General features: G+C 34.0%; 1 protein-coding gene across 1 annotated transcript in view; it reads right to left on the bottom strand.

Moving 5' to 3' along the window:
- Positions 1 to 643: 643 nt before the first annotated feature.
- PpBr36_02672 (uncharacterized protein) overlaps positions 644 to 27,302 on the bottom strand; it is a gene marked incomplete at both ends in the record, with an annotated part of 134,724 nt that continues 108,065 nt past the window's right edge. The window contains one exon of the mRNA XM_029889850.1: positions 644 to 652. Coding sequence (XP_029752861.1) covers positions 644 to 652 — 9 coding nt within the window. The remainder of the gene's footprint in view (positions 653 to 27,302) is intronic.

The raw sequence follows: 27,302 nt of genomic DNA on the forward strand, positions 1-27,302 counted from the left end.
AGGCATTACCCGATGATAGGGATATTTTTCTCTATCTTTATGGTTAATCCGTATAAAAGGCTCGGGTTTTTTCTTCCTTCTGCCCCAAAAACGTTTCCATTTTTGATTATGGTTCGGCGGGGTAGGTTTTTTTCCATTTATACGATTTTCAGAATTAGGGGCCGATTCCCGGTCGTGTTCAGCCCAACACGAATTTTCCCAGGGGTTTTCAGCTTTAGAATCTGGGTTTTCCAATTTCGTCGGGCGATATTTATGGTCTCCGGATCCGTTCGGACGATATTTGGATTTATCCGAAACTAAATATTCCAAAGGTTTTCGAATTTGATGGTTGGCGAAGTTTTGCTCGGTAGCGGGCGTAGATATAGTTATAACGCCGATTAAAAACAAGGGGAAAAGAGAAATGGCGCGCATTGTTAACGGTTTATATACAAACGATTTATAATACAAAGGGATTGTAATTGCAACAAACTGGGGAAGAAAAGCTGGATGAAAGTAATGACCAACAGTATAATTGGGAGTTTGGCGATGGTAAATATATTGTGAAACGGTAGTAAATTGTTACTCTTTTACCAAAGAAAAATCTAAAAATCTAAAAATAAAACATAAGATTAATAAAAAAACCCGACAATAGTAGGCAAAATAATCACTTATGCTGTAAAAATATTATTACTAATTTCAATCAATTGGTTAAAGTCTTTAACACGGAAGTGTTAAATTCGGCCTTAATTCACGCATTAATCCTAATTTCAGTGTTTAGATTAGACCCCTCTGTTTCGCAGTTAGTTTCAGGGTTTATCCCTGAAACCCAACGCTCCACAATTGTGGCCAATTATGGTTTTGCAATGTGTTTGTGGGTCTATCCAAAGAACGATTTGGTTTAGGTCTGAGGACAACTCGTCGACTTTCGCCGTTTATGGCGGCATTTTCAGCATTTTCGCGATTACAATCCGTAATGAATAATGTAAATAAAAATAATAAATAAACTGATTGTACGTTGGATATAATATTTTAGACAGTTAATAACATGGATTTGTTTTTATTTGTATGCGTACAGTTGGGCGAATGCCATACTACCTGCCTTTAACCCGTTTATGGCGGTACTATTTTCTTCGATTTTTTGTTGATTTTCGAGATTCTTTATAATATTTTTATTTTTTAACCAAATTTTAAAATCTTTATACGTGGGGTGGTATATATATATATAGTCATATGTGCTACTTGAGTTTCTATACCGTACTATAGAAGCCGTTAAGTAAACGCATAGGCAAAGTACTTTTATTATTATCTAAAATTTACAATCGAAACACTTTTGTGTTTTTACCAATGTTAAGGATGTTAAAACCAAAATCTCAGAGGTTGAGCTACATGTATGAACACACGTCCACGTGAAATCCAATTTGTAATATCAATGTTAATTAATTTTTCTTTTTTACTTGGATTAATTTAATAAAGTTTGTGAACCAAAAATCAAATAATATTATATTTTTATTGGCATATAATACCTATGTTGAAGTCTTTTCTGGTTTTATAAATAGCTGGGTAAATCATTTGATTTCCAAGTTAAATATATATTAAAACAAGAAAATTAGTGAGATACGCTTTTTCGACGATAGTTGCATGAACTCGGCACCATTGCGTCGGTAAAAATACTCACTTTGTAATATAAAATTAATACCTATAAGAATGAGGTAAATAAAACATAACATATTACAAATAAAAAGTATATTTAATATTTAAATATTAACATAACTGAAGGAGATATCACAGCGGTATCTGCGCTCAAAGAATAGCAGGAGTCCAAATATTGCAACGCAGGTTACCCTGTAAGTTTACCATTTTTTAAATTGAATCTTTGATTGAATATAATAGTTATACTGTTTTTTTTTTGCGTATATAATGCGAATAATGTGCAAATACCCGCCATAGACGGCGAAATGCGACAAGTTGTCCTCAAATTAGAACGAGCGCGATCTTTTCGGGCAATAAAATTGGCCGAAAAGCCATGTGGTTAAAAGGAATGCGGAGCGCTCGGTCCCCGTTGCAAAACAGGGGGATTTAGTGTAAGCACTAAGACTAAATAAAACCACGGCTTTACGAACATTAAGCTCAATTGTTATTGTATAAAAGAATGGTGAATTTGTATTATTTTTTTATTTCTTATTCTTTTCAATTGAATAAAACTTATAAGATAATGTTTTGTAGAATTTAATCCAAGTATGACTAGAATATTTGTTTAAGCAAAAAAGTATATGCGATCAGCACTAAGAAACTGGCCAAAACTCACCTTAATTAGTTCGTATTTTTAATTAAAAATCATATCGTTCCTGCTATCAAACAACTAAATATAAAAATCAATGAAGAAAATATAGAAATAAATATAATACTTAAATATCAATTAAGCGGAAACAGCCGATAATTTATTTTTGGCTGTATAAAATAAGCGCATTCAAAATAATGCATCGCAGGTTACCTTATATTTTTAGGATATTTGTTTATCTTTACATTCGAATATTTATTTTTATACAGCGCTTATACCTATTCTCAGTGCTCAGACTAGACCCCTACTTCGCATTCGGGACCTAGAGCTCCATGTACCTTCTAACAACATGGCTTTTCAACCACTGTAAGTGGTTGAAAAGATCGCACTCGTTCTAGTCTGAGGACAACTTGTCGCATTTCGCCGTTCATGGCGGTGCCATTAACAATACACCTAATGCTGCAATATCGCCAATAACCAGTTTTTCAATTTGAGGACAAGCTATCGTATCTCGGGATTTATAGGGGATATTCGCACTGCATTCGCATTATATATATATAAGGCATTCCAAAACCCCCCCACGGGGGCCCGTGGCAGCCCAAATCGGTGGGGCGGCCAACCCGTGGGTGGGTTGAATTTTTTGTGGGGGGGCCCGGCCCGGTCCAAAACCGTACACGGGTTTTCTTTGCAACCCGCGGGCCCCCGTGGGAGAACCTGTAAAATTACAAATTTTCCATATTTATATTTATGATTTTTTTTGGAATCATAGATAAAATCACAATTGCAAATAAAATATAATTTACAATTAAGATGAAAATATAATATATATGCACGATTACAAATGAACCATAACGTAAAATGAGGATAATAAATCAAATATAATTTAAAATCACGATTATATATTAGATATTATATAAATTTACTATTGCTAATAAAATATAAAAAGGAAAATAAATATATTGAACCTCTATTTTACAATTGGGAGTTTCTCGAATTACGCCTATATACGATATTACCCCGTACCCGTTTCACTGCCCTAAATGGGGTTTTTATTAACAGTTTGTTAGGTTAAAACCCTTTTTAATTAAAAATGGGTAATGGGGGCAAGCGGTTAATATTTCCCCGGATTGGGGTATTAACGACCGCTACCTAAGTAGGATTATCGTTATCCGAATTTAAATTTTCGCTTAACTCCCCTAAATTGTACACGAACCCAACAAATTCCTTAAAACGGTCGTTTTCAACTTTTTCGTTTTCCGGGGATATAATTTTTTTATATACGATAAAAGTTTTAATACCGATTAAAGAAAATCATTTTTTTTAATCGAAACGTAAATAACAGCACGGTCCCGGATTACCGATAAAGTTAACGAAAATTGGTTAAAAGTGATCGAATTACCTAATTATAATTATAACCGTTTAATAAAAATGGAAATAGCAGGAATAGTTAAAATATCGCGGGCGGTTTAGGCGAATTCCGGGAATTTGGCTTTATGGGTAACCAATTAATTGAAAATGTTATTATCGTTTTCCATAATTACGGTAAATAATCGAGGATTAATATATATATTAATGTAACCATCCGTATAACTATCCATATAATTATCCGTATAACTATTTATAGCTTAAAACTAACGAACTTTAAATAAAAAATACTTTGATCTTTAACCGGATATTTTTTTCAATAAAACGATCGATGGAATATAGGCTGGTTGTTGGATTTAAAACTTGGTTGGGAACATGTTTGCGTTTTTTTGGATTTGGTTTTCGCTATAAAATACACAAAATTGGATCCGTTCCCGGGTAAATTGATTTTGTTCTAAAATGCAAAGTTGGTTTTTTTATGGATATTTTTGCGCTTTTTTCTAAAATTCTCGTTCGAAATTGGTAAAAGCAAGTTTGATAATTCCTAGCCTAAATAAAACGTACGCAATTGTTTCCATTTCACTGGCGCCAAAAACATTGGTAAAAATCGCGATAGTTTTAATCGTTGCCAAAAAACATTCAAAAATCGTCCAACCTCTTGCAAATATTCGGAATTTAAATAAAGTCAAATTCGCGCGGTTGTCCCGGCCTTTTATTAATATAAAATATTGTTTAACAAGTAATGGGATAGTTTTACGCAGTAAAAACGCACGCGCAATAACCGAAATAGTTGAACTCCATTTCGTCTGTATATTTTTAATTAAAAACGGAGTCCTTTAACGCCAAATTCGCCAATAATCTATTGCAAATTACAAAGAAATTCGGTACGTTTGGGGTTTAAATCCAGTAAAACCGCCAAATACCGGAATTAATAAAACAAATAATATATTGAATAATTATAATTCAAATTTTTTAATATAATTAAACACTTATTTGGGTAATAACATATTTTAACGATATATCCCATATTTCAAATATTTTTAAATTATTAATCGCCAAATACTTTGTATTGCTGGAATCAATTAGAAACGCGCGGAGATCTGCTTCAAGAATATAAAAATTTTAATATATGGCCCTTTTTACTAATTGTAAAACGTAAACCAAATAAAAGATTTGTAAAATATTTAATTGCATTTATAACTGGGGCATATCTGTTCGAATTTCCGCAACAACGTCCCCGGTGCGGAGATTGGAAATATTATTAATTATAATAATCAATATTTTGCTTTCCAATTTATATTTAGAACTAATTTAAACGGTAGATTTTGGCAATTCTTCCCTCGTTTTGCTGGCGTTAATCGCAATAAAATTAAAAAAATTATACCGACGTACCCAATTATTGTTGATATAAACGGCCACAATATCCCAGAAAACGTATTTTAAACCGGGGCTTGTCCATCCGTCCACGACCAAAAAGAATTTACCTTTTTTGGGGATATGTATTAAATTTTGGGTAATAACATTTTCGGATATACTTTTGCATTTTCTGGCGAGGGTTTGTGGGGATGGAACCCTTAATTGATTGGTTTAGGCTTGAACAAATATTTTAAACTCCAAATTTTGTACAATATTATATCCTTTTCGCAATAAAATGTAAAATCGGACGTATAATTCCTCGATTTCGTTTTTCGTATATTTTTGGATTTTTTTCGTCTACAAAATATAATCATATATTATTTTCTGCAAATATATAAATAATAATATGAAATGGATAATTATATAAAACAATTGTATGGATAATTATATGGATAATTATATGGATGGTTATATTTGGTTGATAAACGGAAAAACTTACTATATAAAAGTCCGTAGGAATTGAACCGGGGTTAAAGAAATCGTTTGATAATCCGAATTCGTTTTGAACATAAGCAATTATTTTCCAATACCATGTAAAGGTGCTGGTTCCATTATACTGGTTTTTTTCACTAAATTGGGGATATTTCAACATTTGCAAACATCTTTTGCAAATTGAGCATAGTTCGGCGTTTTTTAGACAAAAGCCCTACTGGTATTACTGCCAGGTTTCCGCCAATTTAAGTTATTAAAACCCTTTAACGGTTAAATCGATTTTATTGTTTGTCCGTTACCAACGTCGAAACCAAAATCCAGAAGCGAACAAATCAAGGAAATTATTCCATGATTTGGGTATATATATATATATATATATACTACGTATCCTTTTCCCCGCCGTATAAAACAGGATCGTTGCAATTAATATTTTCATTATTTGTAAACACCGCAATAAATTCGGTTACAACTTCCTAATTTAATTTAAAAAGGAAATTATAATCGTGCCAATGAACGCCAGGTAAACGTGGGTCGGGTATATATATATTAAAACAATTATCGCGAAATTCGTTGACAGTTTTATTATCCGCAAATACTAGTTTTTTGACTGAAGTTTCGGGAGGCGGCGATGCGGTATCCGTTACGATAATGTGGTTAAAAACTTTAAAAAAAAGGAAAATCTTTTTTCGTTATTGTTTCACAATTCGGGAAATAATGGGATTGTACTTGATCTATCCGTTTTATTAAACAGTGGAACTTTGAATAATCAATAACGCGGAGATATCGGTTAAATTTGGCGTTAAAAATTTGTTAAAATCAAAAATTTGTACTGCTTAATTGTTTTTTTTCTTTTTTGGATTATTATTTATCGCCAGGTTTTGTTTATACAAATATAGCAAAAACAAGATCAAAAAACGCCGACAAATTACTAATTCTCCCAAATTAGACCTAATACTGCTATATAATAAACAAATATTTGTTTTCTTTTTAATTATCGGATATTTAAATTAATAATTTGTTAATTTCCGGTTAATTTACGTCGAACCCATTCCCTACCTCTACAGCTTTTAAAACAAATAAACCCCAGCGCACCCTTACGATTACGGGAAATGCCAAAAATACTCTCATTTATTATTCTTTTAAAAAATAATTTACAAATATAACGAGGGAAAATTGAAAAAAACCGCAAAAAAGTCAACTGGGGGCAAACCACCAAATCGAAATACCGAAACATTTAACACACGGATACAATAAAATGGGTAATAAAGGAGTAATCGTGCTAAACGGTTTAAACCTGGAAAAAATATAATTGGTTCTATTGGATAATTTTACTTTAATAATTGTTTATGGTAATTGCGTTGAAGGAAATCCGCCGACTGTAATCCCGTATTTACTGTTTAATCCCCAAAATCGCTTTTCAGCGTTTGGTTAAAAATGTAATATCCACCACTGCGACTTATATTACATTGCTAATATAAAAAAAGGTTTTAATAGCATTGCAAAAAGGGGCGGAAATGTTTTGGGTACAATTGTTTACTGTTTCAAACTTCGCTGCTATTTATGCAAAACCGGTTACAGTATCGACGAAAGATATATAATTGGTTCGGTTAGTATTAAAAGAAATGGGTTATAAATTTGTTTTTCAAAATATTAAAATATAAAGTTCAATTAACCGTTTAAACATTTTTTTGAAATTTTGTTTTTGTTTAAGTGGAAATTTATTACTCTAATTATTTGGAAATGAAGTCTACGCAACTAGGGATTTAAACTGCTAGAATCACCGCAAAATATATAATTAAAACTCGCAATTATTCCGCATTTTTAAATTAAATAGCAGGTAAAAAATCCCCACTAAATTCCTCAAATATTTTATTAGAAATTGGTTTTATAACCGGCACCTATAACACTTTTACCTAACCTTTAAATGCCTCTGGGTAATTAGGTATGCCAACTCTATTATTCGTAATAAACGGAAACGTAACCCATCCATCCATATTTTCCTAAATTACTATTCGGTAAATAGTGCGAATAAATTTGTTCAACACATTTGTATAAATCTTAAAGGGGGTTTACTTAACGTAAATACGTTCAATAAGTGCTTTGCGACTAAAGACCCTGTACGAATTTTGAACGCGGAACAAGGCGGTAGGTTTAATATAATTATAATTTACAATTAAAGGTTTAGGTTCCCCCAAACAAATAAAAACGCGCAAAAGAATTTTTCAACCAAAATGAAGGACTGTATAAACGTAAAATAAACTGCCCTGTAAAAAGAATTAGCAATTATTTTATTTCGGAAAATTAAAATTTGTAAAACTTATTTTGTTTTGCTTCAAATAATTGGTACATTTAATTCATAATAGAATTATCAACCGTAGTGTCTTTCGCCCAATAATGCATTTTGGTAACCAATAGGCTGCCAGGGAATGCCAGCATGGATATATTGAATATTAAATTAAACAACGTAATAGTCAAAATTAGTAACCGTATATTTAAATAACCATTTTATGTAACCATCCATTATTTACTAATTTAGTTCTTATAATATAATTTAAATTGGCCGTTTTACCAGAATGCGCGGTTTTCTGGCGGATCTGGCGCATTATATAACCAAATCTGGAAAAGTTTTTAGGTGAAATACCTTTTTCAAACCTGTGGAAAATTTGGCGGACAAATTAATTCGTTTTACTGTAATAGATATATTGCTTAAAGAGCAATGCAATAACCATTTTTGCCCCATTTTTGCATTTTAAATTCGGCTTTTTCAATCGGAATTTAAAAAGACGCTGTAAAAACATATTTTAAATAATCCAAATCGTCCACATTTTCCCAATTTTCGTCGTCGATCGGGGCAGGGGTACGAGTTTGTAATCCGAATTTGGATTGCAGGCTTTTCCAATATTGGCTTTAAAGTTTCCTGGATGGTTATATTGAATAATTATCACGTTATTTTAGTATTAAAAGACTAAATATAATGGCTATTCACTTTGTGGTAATAAAATCAATTTCAAATTTATTTTCCATTTGCTTTCGTACGAATTTAGTAAACGCTAAGTACTGATATTCGCTCCGTAATTTGGACTTTTAACGAAATAATTCAGTATTAAAACGCTTGCGTGCGCGCTCCATTACTAATTTAGGTTCGTCGCCATTTTCTGCTTACGTTTTTAGCTTTTTGTTGCGATCGCGCGATTTGTGCGCTTTTTATCCTATTTCTTCGTCGTTTTTGCGTTTGCGGGCTAAAAATTGTTAATTTTCAAATTAAAATTGAAATATATTTTTAAAATGAAAATATTTACCCATATTTGCAGATAATAACAGTATTTAGAACTAACCATCTGTTCCAAATATAGCAAAATTGTAATTATAATTTGAAATTTAAATTTCTGGTTAAAATTCAAATTTTAATTATTTAAATGAATTTAATAAATTAAATAAAACAAAAAGATTTTACGTTTGGATTCCCAATTGGGTTACCCTATATTGAAATTGTTTGCGTTTTCCCGATTTGGCTTAGCGCCGTTGATAGAAATATTCCACCGTAAACCTAATTAGGCTTAAATTAAACCATGCGCCGTTTTTTTTGTTTTTTCGCAATTGCTAAAACAATTCGGCTTTCAACCCGACCATTTATCCGCACCAATTTCTTTTCTGTTTTTATTTTTCGTTATATCCACCATTCGCATTATGTATAACCATTTTGCGTTACTATTTTTCTTTTTATTAAAAGATTTATCGCCAGGCTATTTTTAATTAATTTGGTTAAAATAACTCCTCGCGCCCAAATTCCCCGTTTGATTGCAGGTAAAAACCCTCAAAAATTTCCTTAATTTATGTAAAAGATTTAAACAGAAAACATACTAATAGGTAAACAGGGGTAAAACCCCCTGTTTCAACCTGGTAATAAATTTTATTCATTTTTTATTTTACAATTATATATTAACTCCATTTTAACAATTAATTTACGAGAAATTAGGCGGTCCAAAAAACTTTAAATTAGTCGTCCTTAAAACTTCTTTCCGACGCCTGGTACGGGAAATAATATGAAATTATAAACATAATTTTCGTTTCCAATTTATCGCTTTTATGGTTTTCCAAAAAACAGCTAAATATCTTTATTACTTTTTTTACAGGTAAAAACCCTTTATTCTAACCATCGTATAAAACCATTTAAATATTATTTAGCTACCAGTTTCTGCGCTATCCACGTTCGCCGTATTATCATCCAAATTAAAAATATATATTTCGTTAAATATATTTTAATCATTATGGATAAATGGACATACCCCCAATATTCCAACCAGAGGAATTTTTAAATGGCTGGTTATTTCCGTACTGGCCCCAAAAATAAAAAGTTTGTGTCCCAATTACCCGTCGTTTCGACTCTATTTGGTCCTGATGGTTAAAACCCATTACGCCTTATATTAAAATTCCCAAAAGTTTTCAAAATAGCGAAAATTCCGTCACCTGCCAAACCTGTAGGTAGAAAACATGGTAAAATTGTTGGCAAAACACTCCCCAAAACTGCTGGAGAAGATTTACCGTAATTAACTATTATTACAAATTCGTCGTCTTCGTTTTCGTCTGCGAATTCGACTTCCTTTCCGTTTTTATATTCTTTACCAAATAATATAGGTGAAAATGATTATAAAAACGAGGAAGAAAAACAAAATGAAAAACTGGACAAAAAACTGGACAAAAAACTGGACAAAAAACAGGATAATAAGCAGGATAAAAAATAGGAAAAGCAGCAAAATAGCCAGGTTAATTTTATCAACTTTAACAGGGATATGGAAAATATTAATTAGCTAATATGAAGAATAAAATAATGCGTTCAAAAAAAAGGATGGTTATTTAAAATGGTTACTATAATTTTCTTTCCATTATATTCCGCTGTTTTTAATTTTAATACCTGCTAATCGATAATTACACTAATAGATACATTTTATTTATTAAATATTTATCGCAATTCTAATAAAATCGTTATACTTTCACATTATTATTCCTTTTTAAACGCCCCAGCACGCAAACCCGCGGGTTACCCAATTCGGGTTAAGCCCGCCAGCCCGCGGGCCCCCATTTACCCGTCAAAAAAACCCGTGGGCCATTAAGGGCCCCCGCCAAAAACCCATGGGTTGGCAGGCCGGGCTGGGCTAAAGCTGTTTTCGGGCTTTGGCAGGCCTTATCGCGGTCAAATTAACAACAGAGCGATGATTCACGTGCAATGCCGCACAGGCCAATTGCACGTGACTCACCCGCTCAGTGACGGGTATAAAACGGAAGGACGTTCAGAAGCTTACCCGTAGAAAGTTTTATAAAACATATACAATTAATATATTTATATTCGTATAATTACATTCTGTTAATCGATCGACATTTCGAAAAACATATTAATATTAACTAATATTACTTAGGTAACACAGAAAAGTAGAATACAAGGATTAAACGTCAATACCGTCATCTTATAAATGCTTAGGACCAAGAGGATATCCTACGTAAAATTTGAAATAACCGTCCTAACCCGTTAGGACTTTTTTACCGAACGGGTAACACCTTTACAAAACGTTACGTGAAAAGAGGAAATAATAACCGTTATTTTACAAATGCTGAAGGCTTTTGGATTTCACCATTTAGGCAAATTATTTTATAAATTAACAAATAATAACAAATACGTGTATTGTTGGACAAAATACGATAAAATAAACGCAGAAACCGATGCCCAGCTTAACGAAAAACGCTGTAATAAGGCACGAACTTTTTTCAACAATATATTGTCGAAATTCCAGCTATTTCTATCGATAAGGGAACTGATCGAGGCGGAATCACTGTATAAACCCTCCCACGAATTCCCGGAAAACCGGGAAAAGGGTTTAATAATTCGAAAAGAAATACATTTTCAAAATAATTAACCGATCTAGGGAGGACGAACGCGGAAAAAACAGGAGTAACTACATATTAAAATAACTTCAAAAAATGGATTGGAAACCACTTAATAATTTATAATCCTTTAATCCAAAAGGTTTTGAAAAGATATTTGGAATTTTATGGTATGATTTTACCGGGTAAAAGAAATGGCAAAATCGGTTAACGATTTGCCGATGCGGTAAATTGGAATTATACAATATTTACACAGGTAATTCCACTACCCATTAGTCGAAACCTCCAAACGACGGTGCAAAAAACTAAAAATCCGGAAAAGTGTATTCCGAAAAAAGTAGAAGAAAAAACCTGACCAGTTTATAAAATAAGGGGCAATTGAAATTACCTTTTTCGCGAGTTAAAAAGTGAAGGAATTTACCAAAGAAACTGGACTTCCGAAAGGACAAAATTTTGATAAAAATAAAGTTTTAGCGCTTAATAAAACGGAATATTAAAATAACAGTGCGTGATAATAAATAATAGGGGATATAACGAAAAGATGAGGAAAAATGCTAAATATTTACAAATACATACCGCCGTTGCAAATCCCAAACGAATTAATCAAACCACATGAAATAAAGGCGTTTAAGAGCGCGTGGAACAGGTAAAAGCCTGTTGAGGAGAATTATACGACATTGTGGACGATAAAATCAAAAGTTTTTGAACATTTGTAATATGTTATAAAGCCCGTTAACCCAAATCTATATTTTTAGCAATGTGGGTTGCTAACAGGGGTTTAGGCATAAACCTAGGTGCGGCGTGGTGCTAGTTACGCTGTAAAGGCCTGTAATTACAGTGCTTGAGCGCACTAAATTATTCATTAGATTTCAGGATTAATAAATTTAATTCATTGGTGGGGGAAAGTTTGCTTTGTCTCCCTTACATATTCTCCGATATCGAAATGCGGGTCCCCACGCCAGAAAGCGCTCCGGTGCCGCACACGATTTTCCGAAAAATTATTTTGTATGCATTGTTGAAAAAACACCCCCATTTCCATACAAACCATTTTTAAGTTCGCACTAATTTGCTAATTTGGTGGAAATTTCAACCCGGTACAGGGCAGTTAACTCGTAAATGCAGGGTGGGTGTTAAACCCGGTATAGGGTGAAACCCCATTCGTTAACATTTTAAATCGCGATTCCTGCAACACATGAAATATAGCGGAAAATCCTACAGCGCTAACAGCCTCATTTCGGCTTTGTTTAGTATGGTTTATATACAAATTAAAGTAAACCCATCACAGGTTAAAAAACGCATATAATTAACACCCTTTTTTGCTATTATTTACATAAAGTCGAAAAAAAAGTATATAAAAAGTAAAACCCTAAAAAGAAAATCCCCCTTATATCCCAGCCCGATTCGAATTCCCGATATGAACCCCCTAGATGATTAAACTTTTTATACTGACCTGTAATCCCCGAAATAATCGAACACCCAAATTGGAAAAAAACCCCAAAATTGTGATAACCCCCGGATTCGAACCCTTAATTTGCATAATATTAACCCGCGGAATTAATTGCTAAACCAGGTAGCTAATTTGGCTGTTCGTTGGTGATAGCCCCAATTAGGCATATTATATAGGGTATTTCGAATGCGTAAATCGCCCAAAATGCGATGTTTTTCAATTTTAATTTAATTTTGGGTATAAGGTCGGTGTAAATTGTTTATTAGTTGACCTGTGCAGGGTAGATTCAGGTAATACGGCCGGTATTGGGCTAACAAAAGTCCAATATTGCAATTAAAGGAAGTGTAATGGGTAATTAGCCAATGGATTAATTAAATAATACCCTAAAACTTGATAAATAAAAACTAAGTTTTTAGGGGTTTATATCCTGTAAACTTCAAAAAAAACCTTGTGAATTGGAGACGAGAAGGGTCTTATTAGGTTATTAGCGGGCATTTGTTTGGATTCCAGGTATTTTAAGGTTATTAATCCTTTTATAATTAACTCCCGTACGTAATAAAGCTGTGATAACGTACATTTAATACGTTGGTGGTACGTAAAGCTATGTGAGTTAGCTTTAAGCCGTATATTACCTCCAAATATTGCAATAGGGCTTTTTATAGGTAGTCCAATTTTTATAAATAAATTTTTAAACAACTATGCTTTACGCAGGGTTTCCGGTAAAGTATCGGTTTTGGCTTTTGGAATGCTTAAGATTATAATACTAACCTTATGCGTTTCCACGTTATAAAGCCCCCAAATAGGGTACACAAATATCCGTAGGTGGATTTTGAATTTTCCCTAGACCCGGCAAAATCGCTTTTATTTAAACCCAGTAATTTTAGGCTTTCAAAAACCTTTATTAAAAAATTGGGTGGTAATTCGGCTCTGAACATTTTATTTCCGTAATAAATAAATGTGGAATTCATACCCGCTAAATAACGTAGTCGGTTTTTAATTGCCGTTAAGTGGATTATAGTAGATATTAATTAAAAACGTAAAAACCACTAAACCGTAAAACCGATATCCGGAGGCGTTAATAGCATTAAATACTGTTAATTGTATGCGTTACTTAGCATGTAGTGGGTCCACTTTTATTTGTATATAAGCCACAATAGATAGTGCCGAAATGGGGCTATTATGGCTGTGGGATTTTCTATTATATTTTGTGTGTTGCAGGAGTTGCGATTCAAAATCTGTGAACATGGCTAGCGCAGGGCTAACTATACTAGGTACCCGGCACTATCTTATAACGGCTAGCACGGGCTAAATTTATTAGTCACCCTGCACCGAATAAATAAATAAATAACAAATAAAACGTATACGAGTTCATACACACAAACCTTTATATATCACGTCTTTGTTCATAGTTTCAACAATAAAACAAATACGTCATATATAATCTAGCTTATTGGTATAATGCACGTACCATAATCTATATCATATATACGCTGTTAAAGTGCGTGGGTTCGAATCACGTTGTGGTCGCAAATTTTCTGTGCATGCATAAGCACAATAGGCCGTTAGGCTTAATGGGCCGTTAGCCTCAATAGGTCGGCAGGTTAGTCACATGAATAAGGCCAAATCATGTGACGTGACCCCGCATTCCGGACATCGGGATCGAAGATCTGCACCTACGGATTCGAACACGTAATTCACAACTTGGCCTTAGACTCATTACCTTCATAACCTTCATCGATTCAACGATTCAACAAATCGAATGTGCAACAACAATATATCATCTCTATTACCCGCCAGCAGACGGTTATCTGCCATTTCAACGTTCCATTAGCCTTGAACGTGATCCACTTTTCCCCGCGTTCAAGATTAAACTTATTCTATTTCGTAACCTCTTCACAAAATCAGCGAGTGGGGTTTCACCATGTACCGGGTTTAACACCCACCCTGCATTTACGAATTAGCTATCCTATACCGGGTTAAAATTTTCACCAAATTAGCAAATCAATGCGAACCCAGAAATGGTTTTGTTAATTATATGCGTTATTTAGCAAGTAATGGGTCCACCTTTATTTGTATATAAGCCACAATAAATAGTGCCGAAATGGGCTGTTGGGGCTGTCGGATTTTCTGTTATATTTTGTGTGTGTGGTGCAGGAGTTGCGATTCAAAGTTAGCGAGTGGGGTTTTACCCTGTACCGGGTTTTATACCCACCCTGCATTTACTAATCAGCTACCCTGTATTTGGTTGAAATTTTCATTAAATTAGCAAATTAATGCGAACCCAAAGATAGTTTGTATGGAAATGAAGGTGTTTTTTCAATAACGCATACAAAACAATTTTTCGGAAAATCGTGTGCGGCACCGGAACGCTTTTTGGCGTGCGGACCCCCATTTCGATGTCGCAAAGTATGTAAGGGAGACAAAGCAAAATTTCCCCCACCAATGAATTAAATCTATTAATCCCAAAATTAGTGAATTCAATGCATATAAACCCTATAATTACAGGTTTTCACAACGCAATTAACACCACGCCGCATTTAGGTTAATGTTTAACCCCTTGTTAACAACCCATAAAATTAACAGGTTATGAGCCCGGAAAGGTTTTAGTTTGTGCATTGAAGTGCATTTTGCATCGCTGGAAAGTTTGAAGTTTAAGCTTTATTTTAATTATTATCGCATTTTTACAGCACGTATATTGACGAAGATATGGCTGTTTTTGTGCGAAATTCTTGGTTTTAGGCGCTAATTCAGCACCTAACCCCCTATATTTACAGTGGGGATCGCCAAAAATTAGCGTTCGATTTAGGCCCTTTTAGGTATTGCAGCGATCGCTTGCATTGCAAATCCAAAAAAATTTTTGGTGTGGTTTTTGTGGATCGTGCACGCCATAGTAACTGGCTCAAATTTTTAGTAGGGTTCACGCTAGCGAGTCAGGGCCAAAGACCCCTGTATGCGTTATCCAATAACCCACTAAATCCTAGTGCGTTTAATAGGGTTTACAATAACCCATAAACCCATTAGCGTAATTACGTTAGTGGTTAGTTTACCCTGCACGATAGCCTGCGGTTTACCCTGCACGATACCCTGCAGTTTACCCTGTACGGTACCCTGCAGTTTACGCTGCACCCATTTAACGAATTGAATTCGTTACGTGTACCTGGATTGGTACAAATACCAGGGCACTCATTAATTGGGGATTTTAGGGGTTCCAACCCTGTATTTTAATGGATTTTAACCATTGAAAATAGCAATTAACCCTGTAATTGGCAATTACAGGCCTATACCCGTTAAAAAACAAACGGTATAGCAAATCCTAAATTAAAATAGGGTATTTACCCTTCGGCAATCAGGTTAGTTACTTATAGTTATAAATTAGCGAATTGCAATTATAATTTAAATTACCCTATAATGGAAAATAGCCCTATATCGGGCCTTCCAGGCCCAATTCCGACAAATAGGGGGTTTAACCCCAGCCCAAACGAAGTTTTAACCGTTAAACTACAGGCCTAAAACCTGCAATTAAAAGCGTTAACTACGCAAATGGATCAATTTTAAAAAACAATTTAACAGTTAACTGCCCTATTAACCCTGAAAAGCGGTAATTCCATTAATTTTAATGGTATTTCGGAAAGCAAACCCGTTACCGCACCCCCTAATCCACCTGGTAACCTAATTTTACATGACGGAATAGGTAAAAAATCATCGAAACGGGTATTTTCCTTCCCCGAAAATTGTAAATTAATAAGGGTTAATAACTACGATTTGTGGAAATAGGCGTTAATAGTATAATTCAGGGTCATAAAAGCAGCGGAATTTATTTCCAACCCTGAAATTGGTTATACCCTACCGAAATACGAGCAATTAATCCTATTATTATTTATAAAATAACAGTTTAACTAAGGAATTTCTAAAATTTATTGTATGGCATTGCAACCCCGTAGCGGTTTATAAAACCCTGGAAAATAGCTACTCCGTTACACCCTAAATTAATCGAAATTCACTATATCGGAAATTCCACGCCTTAAATTTTTCCAAATTTAAAGGAATAATACCTTGGCTTAACAACCGTTTTAATTTACTGGTAGCTAAATTAACGAATACCAACGTCCAAATTAACCCCGTAAACGTACAAAATTAGTGCCTACGGGCCCTGGAAGGGATATTCCCTGTTTGGACCGAACGCCAACGCAATACCTAACGGGCCCTGCAGGTAATAGGCCAAAACTCGGAAAAATTAAGTTTGCAAAACCTTATGGCGGACCTTATATCCGAAAATTCGATTTTAGGCTTTACAACGGCTAAGGCCGCTGATTATAGGTTTAAAAGCAGAAAAACGGGTAACAAAACGTTAAAAAAGACGTTAAAAAGGAAAATAATGGGTAGGAAAACATTTTTAAATTACGAAAAAAGAGTAAAAACTCTAATTCGGATTCTGTTTTTGCAAAAAATACTAAATCCTCCTCCAACGAATTAACCGCTGGAACGTTTATAATTTCTATAAATTTTGACTTATTTACGGGTTCGATTCCAGGTGACGTTAACGAAAGCGCAGCGTATAACGCCCTGGAATCGGAGGTTAATTCCGCTATTAGCGGAATTATAGAATTACGTTCGGATTCAGATTCGGAAACCGATACCGGTAAAATGTTAAAACCACAGGTTTTAACAGCTAATTTTAGGGTTAAAACGAGACCTGGACGCGGCGTAAAAGGGACCCCTAAATTATGGAGGCTAGGTTACCTTGTCCTGTACGATATAGGTAGTACGCACTATATCTTTGCAAATAAGCAATTTTTTACCGATTATACCCCCGGCTTTACAGCCAAAATCTGTACAGAAAGTGGCCCTGTTAAGCCTGTAGGTACCGGAATTGTAAAAATACAGGTCCGTTACGGCCAAAAAACTGACGAATTTAAAAAGGTTACGTTAAATAACATTTTTTATATCCCCTCGTTTGGAATAAATATCGTTAATGGTTTTATACACTATATTACAGGGGGCGTATTATTAAAAAATACCCTGTACGATAAAAATTGGAAATCGTGGGGACGTTTAAATACCGTTAAACATTCGTTTTGTTTAAAGGTTAAAAGGTGCGATATCCTTATTCGAAATAACGTTATTTCGAATTACGCCTGTATAATAGGTAAATATAGTACCGCTTTTAGCATGGTTTTACAGGGGGTTATAAAAGGCTACGCAACCCCGTTGGGAATAAAATTAAATAATATAAACCCCGAAAATTACGAAAATTATAGAATTTACACCGATTCGGAACTGGAAAAAAATACGGTAACGGAAAAGCTAAATCCCGAAATAAATACGGAAATTACCGTAAATTTACCTGTAACGCAGAAATTTAGCGGTAAAAACCCTAAAAATCCGCGTAAAACTGGGCCCCGTAGGCCCGGCACACCGTTAGGTAACCCTTTTATATAACCTAATATAAAAGGGATTATTTCCGAAAAAAGGGGGTTTCCCACACAAAAAATCCGTTTTAAAAACCTTTTTTATTATCGGATTTAAAGCAGGCCTTTGTAAATTACCTTTTTTCAAACCTAAAACGGATTACGGACGGTTGGTTAACCTTTAAAGGAAACGGAATTACAGGTAATTATAACGAAATCCACGCCCAAAAAACCCTGTTATAACACAGGCGTTTGGGGCATATAAGGTTATTATTACTAAAAAAACCGCTAAAATTACAAAAGGTTTACCTAATTTCGACAAAATTAGGGCAATTACCTATATTGCGTGTATTAAAACCATTTTTGTTAGGCGTATAAATAAGGTCGTCCTCCTTACACCACCTAATATTTTCGATTTTATAAAGGGTGATACGGTGATTTTTAAACCTAGTCCTTACAATAAAAAACCCGTATTTTTGTTATTAGTGGACCGAAAATCACGTTTTCGGTAGTTTATCCTATTAAAAAATAAAGCCGGATTTACGCTTTTAATGGCTATTAAAAGTTTTTTTAGGGTTCTATAGGCTACGTACGGGCGTTACCCTTTAAATTGTCATTTCGATGGGGGGTACGAAATTAATGCAAACTTTTAAAACTGGTTTACTAATAAAAATGTTAATTTTAGCGTTTCGAATCCTTTTAACCACGGCCAAAACGGATTAAAGGAACGGTCCGTTAAAGTTATTGTGGATAAATTTCGGTTTACTATTATAACGGCGGGTTCACCATTACATTTATAATATTATTTACTATTTACTATGGTTAATTTAGTTAACCGTACAGCCGTAATTAATAGGGATTTAACACTTTTAAGAGGAATTTTATTCCGCATTTTAACCTGTATTTCCGCAAAAAACCCAATTTAGGGGATTTTCGGATTATTGGTACTATATACCAGGTTATTATACCGCTGGAAAAACGCCAAAAATTTAATAAATTGGTTCCCCGCACCGGAACGGTAAAACTTTTAACCTATTTATCAAATTTTACAGCGTTGGTTTACGCACCGGTTAAACGGGCCGTATATAAAGCCTTTACCGAAAAAAGTATAAAGGGTATAACCGCTGAAAATTTAATTATTCCAGGGGAAACGTTACAGATTTTAAAAGGGGGAAATACAAATTTAAAAGGGGATTTTAATTTTGAACTTCAAAACGAAATTGACAGCGTTCCAACGGATAATCATCCCCTAAAAAACACAGAAAATATAGGGTATTTACCACCGGTTACAGGGTAATTACCACCCGTTACATGAGTTCAAACCCTGAAAATACAGCGCCCGCCAGGCCTGTATAACCTACCGTTCGCCCTTTAAAGCTTAGAACGGTAGCGGTACCTAATCCAATACCTAAAACAACAGAAGTTCCGGTGTTTTCAGCAATTTAAATATAGAATATGGAGTTGAATTCGCAGTTCGAAAACCCAAATTCAATAAATATAAATTACGTGCATTATTTCTATTTTCAAGCCAGAAAGAAAATAAAGCAAAAGCCTATTAAAGATGGTGAGCCAAATAATTACTAACAGGCCTTAAATAGCTTTGAAAATGCTAAATAATTAGCTGTTTAAGCGTTTGAATTCGATTAAATCGTTACTGCAAAAACCTTCCGTTTTATCCCAAAAATTAAAATACCTATAGGCCGTAAACTCGTTTTTACCCGGCCGGTATTTAAATTAAAAAGGATGAAAATATTAAACCTATAAAATACAAAGCTAGGTTTATTATTAGGGGTTTTTTACAGTTCGAAGGCCTAGATTATATCGATATTTTTGCTAGCATTAATATAACATTTACCTGGCGTATACTATTTGTTATAGCTAATATATACAATTGGGAAATAGAATAAATTGCTTTTATCGGTGCGTTTTTAAATAGTGATTTTACCGACGTGGATATATATTTGCAAATTCCAAACGGTTTTACCGAAAGGGTAAAAAGTTGTAATCCTACCACCGCTAACATTTTAGTGGAAATGGGTTATAACCCGAAAAATTTGCAGGTTATACAGTTGGAACAAGCGTTATATGGTTTGAAACTGTGAGGAGGTTACGAGATAGAATAAGCTTAATCTTGAACGCGGGGAAAAGTGGATCACGTATAAGGCTGATGGAACGTTGAAATGGCAGATAACCGTCTGCTAAAGGGTAATAGACATGATATATTGTTATTGCACAATTGATTCGTTGAATCGTTGAATCGATGAAAGTTATGAAGGTGATGAATCTAAGGTTAAGTTGTGAATTACGTGTTCGAATCCGTAGGTGCAGATCTTCGATCCGGATGTCCGGAATGCGGGGTTACGTCACATGATTTGACCCTATTCATGTGACTGACCTGCCGACCTATAGAGCCTAACGGCCCATTGAGCCTAACGGCCTATTGTGCTTATGTATGCACAGAAAATCTGCGGCCACAACGGAATTCGAACCCACGCACTTTAACAACGTACATGCAATATAGATTATAGTACGTGCATTATACCATTAAGCTAGATTAAATATGACCTCTTCGTTTTGTGGTTGAAACTATGAAGAAAGACGTAATATATAAAGCTTTGTGTGTATAAACGCGTATACGTTTTATTTGTTATTTATTTATTTATTCCATGCAGGGTGACTAATAAAATTAGCCCGTGCTAGCCGTTATGAAATAATGCAGGGTAGCTACTATAATTAGCCCTGCGCTAGCCATGTTCACAGAAACAGGGTCCAAAAAAATAGCAAAACAAATTTAAGACCCTATTTTTAAAAAAGGGTTTAAACCATTAATCTATAATCCCGCTGTTTTTTATAACGTCAAATCCACATATTTTATCGTTACATTCGTAAACGATTGCCTGCTAATAGGTATTAAATTGCAATATATTCCGGATTTCAAAGCCCGTTTTAATAAGGTATACGCGTTGGGAGACAGGGGCCCTGCAACCTATTTTTTAGGCGTTTGAAATATAAAAAATAGGCCTAAAGGCCTATTTTAGCTCCATTAAAGTCAATATATTGAGGAAGTATTAGCAACGTTCGGATTAATTAATTGCAAACCTATATTTATTCCCTTTTAACCGGGTGTGCTAAAATACAGCGGGGGTAAGCCCGTAAATACGCTGGAAATTAAATTATTAGAGCGTATCATCGGCACCCTTATGTATTTAATGCTATTAACGGGCCCGGATATCGGTTTTACGGTTTAATGGTTTTCACGTTTTTTAATAAAAACCACTATGATCCACTTAACGGCAGTTAAAACCTATTACGTTATTTAACGGGTATTAAATCCTTATTTATTTGTTATGGAAATAGAATATTTAAAGCCGAATTACCACCTAATTTATTGATAGGGGGTTTTAAAGGTTTAAAATTACTGGGTTTTAATAATAACGATTTTGCCGGGGCTAGGGAAGATTTAAAATCCATTTACGGTTATTTGTATACTTTATTTGGGGGCCCTATAACGTGGATATGCAAAAAGGTCAATATTATAGTTTTAAGCATTCCAAAAGCCGAGACCGATGCCTTAACGGAAACCTTGCGTGAAGCACAGTGGTTTAAAAGCTTATTTATAAAGATTGGGCTACCTATAAAAGGCCTTATTGCAATATTTGGAAATAATACAGGTTTTATAATTAACGAACATAACCCTACGCACTATTAACATATTAAATATACGTTATTAAAGTCTTATTACGTACGGGAATTAATTACCAAGGGATTAGTGACTTTAAAATACCTGGAATCCAAACAAATACCCGCTAATAACCTAATAAAACCCCTAACGTTTCCAATTTATAAAGTTTTTTTCAAAATTTATAAGGTTTAAACCCCTAAAAATTTAGCTTTGACTTACTAAATTTAGGGTATTTAATAAATTCGTTAACTAATTGCCCATTACATTTCCTTTATTTGCAAATATTGGATTTTTGTTAACCCAATACCGGCCATATTACCCGAATTTACCCTGCACAGGTTAATTAATAAGCAATTTATACCGACCTTATACCAAAAGTTAAATCAAAATTGAAAAAACTCGTATTTTGGGCGATTTACGCATTCGAAATACTCTATATAATATACCTAATTTGGATAATTACCCACGAACAGCTAAATCAGCTACCTGGTTTGATAGTTAATTCCGTGGGTTAATATTATGCAAGTCGGGGGTTTAAATCCGGGGGTTATTACAATTTTGGGAGTTTTTTCCAATTCGGGGGTTCGTTTATTTCGGAGGTTACAGGTCGGTACAGAGGGTTTAATTATCCAAGGGGTTCGTATCGGGAATTCGAGTCGGGTTAGGACATAAAGGGGATCTTTTTTTTTAAGGTTTTATTTTTATATACTTTTTTTTCCGACTTTATGTGAATAGTACCGAAAGAGAGGGGGTGTTTATTATGTGCGTAATTTAGCATATAATGGGTCCACTTTTATTTGTATATAAACTATAATAAATAGTGCCGAAATAGGGTTATTGGGGCTGTCGGATTTTCTGTTATATTTTGTGTGTATGGTGCAGGAGTTGCGATTTGAAGTCAGGGAATGGGGTTTTACCCTGTACGGGGTTTTATACCCGGCCTGCATTTACGAATTAACTACCCTATATTTAGTTGAAATTTTCACCAAATCAGCAAATCAGTGCGAACCTAAAAATGGTATGTATGGAAATAAGGGTGTTTTTTCAACAACGTATACAAAATAATTTTTCGGAAAATCGTGTGCGGCACCGGAACGTTTTTTGGCGTGCGGACCCCCACTTCGATGTCGGAAAGTATGTAAGGGACACAAAGCAAAGTCTCCCCCACCAATAAATCAAATCTATTGATCCAAAAATTAGTGAATAATATAGTGCATTTGAACCCTGTAATTACAGGCTTTTACAACGCAACTAGCACCACGCCGCACTTAGGCTAATGCCTAACCCCCTGTTAGCAACCCATACTGTTAACAGGGTTAAATACCGTCTTAATAATAAATTTCCTTCGTCCATCGAACCCGATTTTTTGCGCAGGGAATCGCAACAATTAATATTATATTTACGTTTTTTTTACCGGTTTAAATTTACAAATTTTTAATTTTCGGGATTAAAAAATTATTCCGCCAAAAACGTGGGCGATATGGATTGGTTTAAACAAATATTCGATGCGTCCACCTAGGAAATCCCGTCCAAAACGCCAATATTATACAAATTTATATTTTTATTATTATTGCATTCCCGGGGCTACCGCGCGTTTTATCCATCGTTACAAATCTCGAACGTGGTATATTTAAAACTAAATACCATTTTAAAAACCATAAACCCCCCATCGTTAAAAGATTAACGCGTTATATTAATATTGGCGATTTTAACCCACGGATGTTCCCCCCAAAAAAGCAATTATTTGCTACGCGCATTCGCATTATACTTTATAAATTATGGAGTTTTACGACGTATTGTAAATACGTTATCAGGGTTTAAAATATGTTTATTTTATAAAATTATCAAATGGTAAATTTAACAATTTGTCGCCGTTACCCGAATACGTTATTAATAATATTTAAATTTATTTTTAAGTTTTACCGCGAATAAGGATAATAATTTTTTACACTTATATATATATATATATATATGTATATATAAATATATATATTAATATATAAATAAATTTATAAAGGATCGTTCGTAACCCAATATTATTTTTCGTCTATAATAATTTCAATTTTCTGGACAAAGTACAGGATTTTGAATATGGAAAACGTAATCAAATGCAAAATTTGACATCTTATTTCCTTATATTAATGCCAGGATTTAAACGATACACGTAATCCCAATAGCACGCCACCGTACTTTTCCGTTAAAAATGGTTGCAAACGCCCGCCTTTTTACAATATCTGGACACTTATTACGAAAGCGCCAACTATTATATAATGCACCAAATATGTGGTTTTTTATTCCCTAACCGCCTAAATGCGCCTCAAATATTCCTATAATACCTTATTTTCGCACGAATTATATTAACCTCCTATTTTATTTAAGCTCCCGCTATTACCGAAAACGAAAAGGAATACGCAAAAATTATCCAAATCCACGAAACCTTTTTAAACGTTTTTTAAACCTATTTCCCGATTATTTCGATTAATTTTCCGTCCTGTCCCTCGTTTATGGGGATTAAAAAACAACGTTATATATCCGTACCATTTAAGGAATTTATACCGAATTACCCCACCTTTTTAACAAAAAATAATGGATATTACCCGTACCAGCGTTTTTTATATTAAATTTAGTTTTACTAACCAATTATGGCAACATTACGCCTTTATTATGTTTATAAATATAATAGGGTCAGGAAAATACAACCAGTTTTAAAAAATAAAAAAAAGTTTTACCACGTTTTACGGCTTTTATAAAATATATTCCGGTCCCGCATTTTATATATTATAATTGCTGCTTTAATCCAAAACGGACTATTTAACAGGGATTAAATTGTTAAAAACGCTTTGGAAAAAGCTTTTACCGATATACTATATAATATATATATTTCCGTAGTAAACCGTATTTACGATAATATATTCGCTGGTTATATTAACGGTTTAATGGGTATTGGATTACGGGATATAAAACCCAAAATTAATATCGCCTTCCGCACGTAACGCCGCTATTTACAAATAGTTAATTTTTTATGAGTAATAATAAACGCGTTCCACTAAAGAAATTACGGCTTATTGGAAACTATGGTACCGCAATTGGTCCTATTTTTTTACGGTTGCAAAATAAAAGATTATAACCCTGAAATGCTATATTTAACCTGGTTATTACGATTAAAAGTTACAAATTGACCGCTGCGGACCGGGATTTTAAAATCAGCGTTCGTAAAATGTACCACGGCCGGGAATGGATTTAAACCGGAAGACCTAGCAATTAAATGTATTAATAAAAGTTTCGCTATAAATATTAAAAATAGCCGCAATTTTACGCACGCTTTGCGAAAAACATTCCTAAATTGTGCAACGATGGGGCTAATCGCAATTACGGTGCGCAAAATATTGGAAAACATCGCCCGTATACGCATTAAGAGCAAATACCATATAATATTAACTAATTAAAACATAATCCATTATACGTATTTGTTATTCCAAAATGGTTGGGGAAACGAAAAGGCCGAATTATTACCCAATTTCGATTTCGACGGCCCTAATTTATTATACCTGGGTTTGAAAAAGCTGATAGGCGATAAATTGGAGGTATTTAATTAAAAAATCGTACGTTTTAAAAACGTGCTATTTTAGGCGAATATTAAAAATACAGGGGCAAATCCCAAGGAGGGATATAACCGGATAAACGGTTTAAATATTAGTGGTATAATTAATACCGATAAAAATTTGTTGGACGGAATATACGAGAAATCCGACGAAAAAGGCGTAAAAAATTCAAAATAATAAAAAACAAATTACGTAAACCAAAACGGGTAAAGGCGAAAATCGTTCTAGGATAAAAAGGAATTTATAAACGAATGACAATAAGCTTACCAGCAAATAACGGAGGTAAAATAACGTCCGTAAAACTAGTAAATATAAATAAATACATACTAATCGTAAATTTGGTTTAAAATAAAAAACCAAATATAATTTCCTCCAAAATCCTCCGCATAAATAACCCGTTTCCTATCTATTTTTTTTACCCTAATAAACCATATCCTCCATCCGCCGCCAATAATAAATCCAGTAAATAAAATCCTGTGTTACGATCAAGGTATCGGGTAACCTGTCTTAGGGTAAAATATAGTGGGTTAAAACAACTGAGCGTTTGGACTGGCTAACTGGGGTTTCTTAATAACTGGGGTGAAATTATAATTAATTCCTGGGTAGGTAGTCAATTAATTGCTGCTAAATAATCCTAAACTAAATTCTATCTACATAATAATAAACGCGTTTTATACTAACTATATCCCGAACGGAATTTCCTTAATTTCACTAAATTAGTAAAATCATTTCCCTTAATCCGTTATAATCTCAAAAAATCATTAAAATTACTTTTTTGGCAATCACGTAAGGTTACGTAATTTAATCCTTATATAATCCCGTTTCCGTCGGTCAGGTTCCGTGTTTCGTTAAAAGGGGTGTAACCCCGCCTAGCCTTATTGGTACCGGCCCAATTTATCTGGTTATAACATCAGGTTTCCTTTCCTTTAACGAAATCCTTTTGGCCTTTAATTAATCCGTATTCCCCTAATCCCTGTTTCGTTTTCCTTTTTTCCTGGTTAATTTTTCTGCGCCATATTTAATCGTGTAACCAAATTAAAATCTGGTCGTTCGTCGATAAAACGTCGCTTTGCCCTATTTTTTTCTTTTTTAACGTCAACGGTGGAAATGCCTTTTTATTCCTCGTGCGAGTTTCGTGGGGTGACCAAATGCGCGGTTTCTCCCCAAAATTCTTTTCGTTATATGGAATATTTACGTTTTAATCGTCCCGGTTGTAGCGTTTTGGGCTTTTTTTCCGCGAAATTCCGGAGCATTAACCTTTAACATATTCGGATGGAATCCGAATGGAGGCAGTTAAAAAAACCGCGTCGTGAGATTAATGCGAAAATTAAACGCTTCCGAAAACAAAAACGGATGTGGTTCGAAAAAATAATGCGATCTATATTTCGCGGAATCGAGGATTTGGAGGAATTGGATCGGGTGGAACGTAAGGAAGCAAAGCAGGAAAAACGACGACGATCGGCCGAAATTTTTCCTAAAATATCCCTGGAATCGCTTTTCCCGGATTCCAGTTTTGCCTGGGATTCATCCTTCCCAATAAATCCTTTAAATCCTTTTGTATTAGATAAAATAAATATTTTCACGCAACATTTAATCGGTGCGTTGTTTTATTCGGGTATTTTAATTCGTAATATATATTAATCGTTTTTTTATAGGTTTATTTGGTAATATGGTTATAAATCCTGGTCGATCTTTAATTTTTAGGGATAATAAATGGTGTTTTTTTAAATCGTCCTTTTTTTGGTTAATTTGTTCGCAAATCCAACTCCTAATAATATTGGCGGAATAATTCCTAACAATTTTGGAAATAATCAAA

The sequence above is a fragment of the Pyricularia pennisetigena genome, chromosome 3 (assembly GCF_004337985.1).
Source record: "Pyricularia pennisetigena strain Br36 chromosome 3, whole genome shotgun sequence".
In the NCBI taxonomy this organism is placed as follows: Eukaryota; Fungi; Ascomycota; class Sordariomycetes; order Magnaporthales; family Pyriculariaceae; genus Pyricularia; species Pyricularia pennisetigena.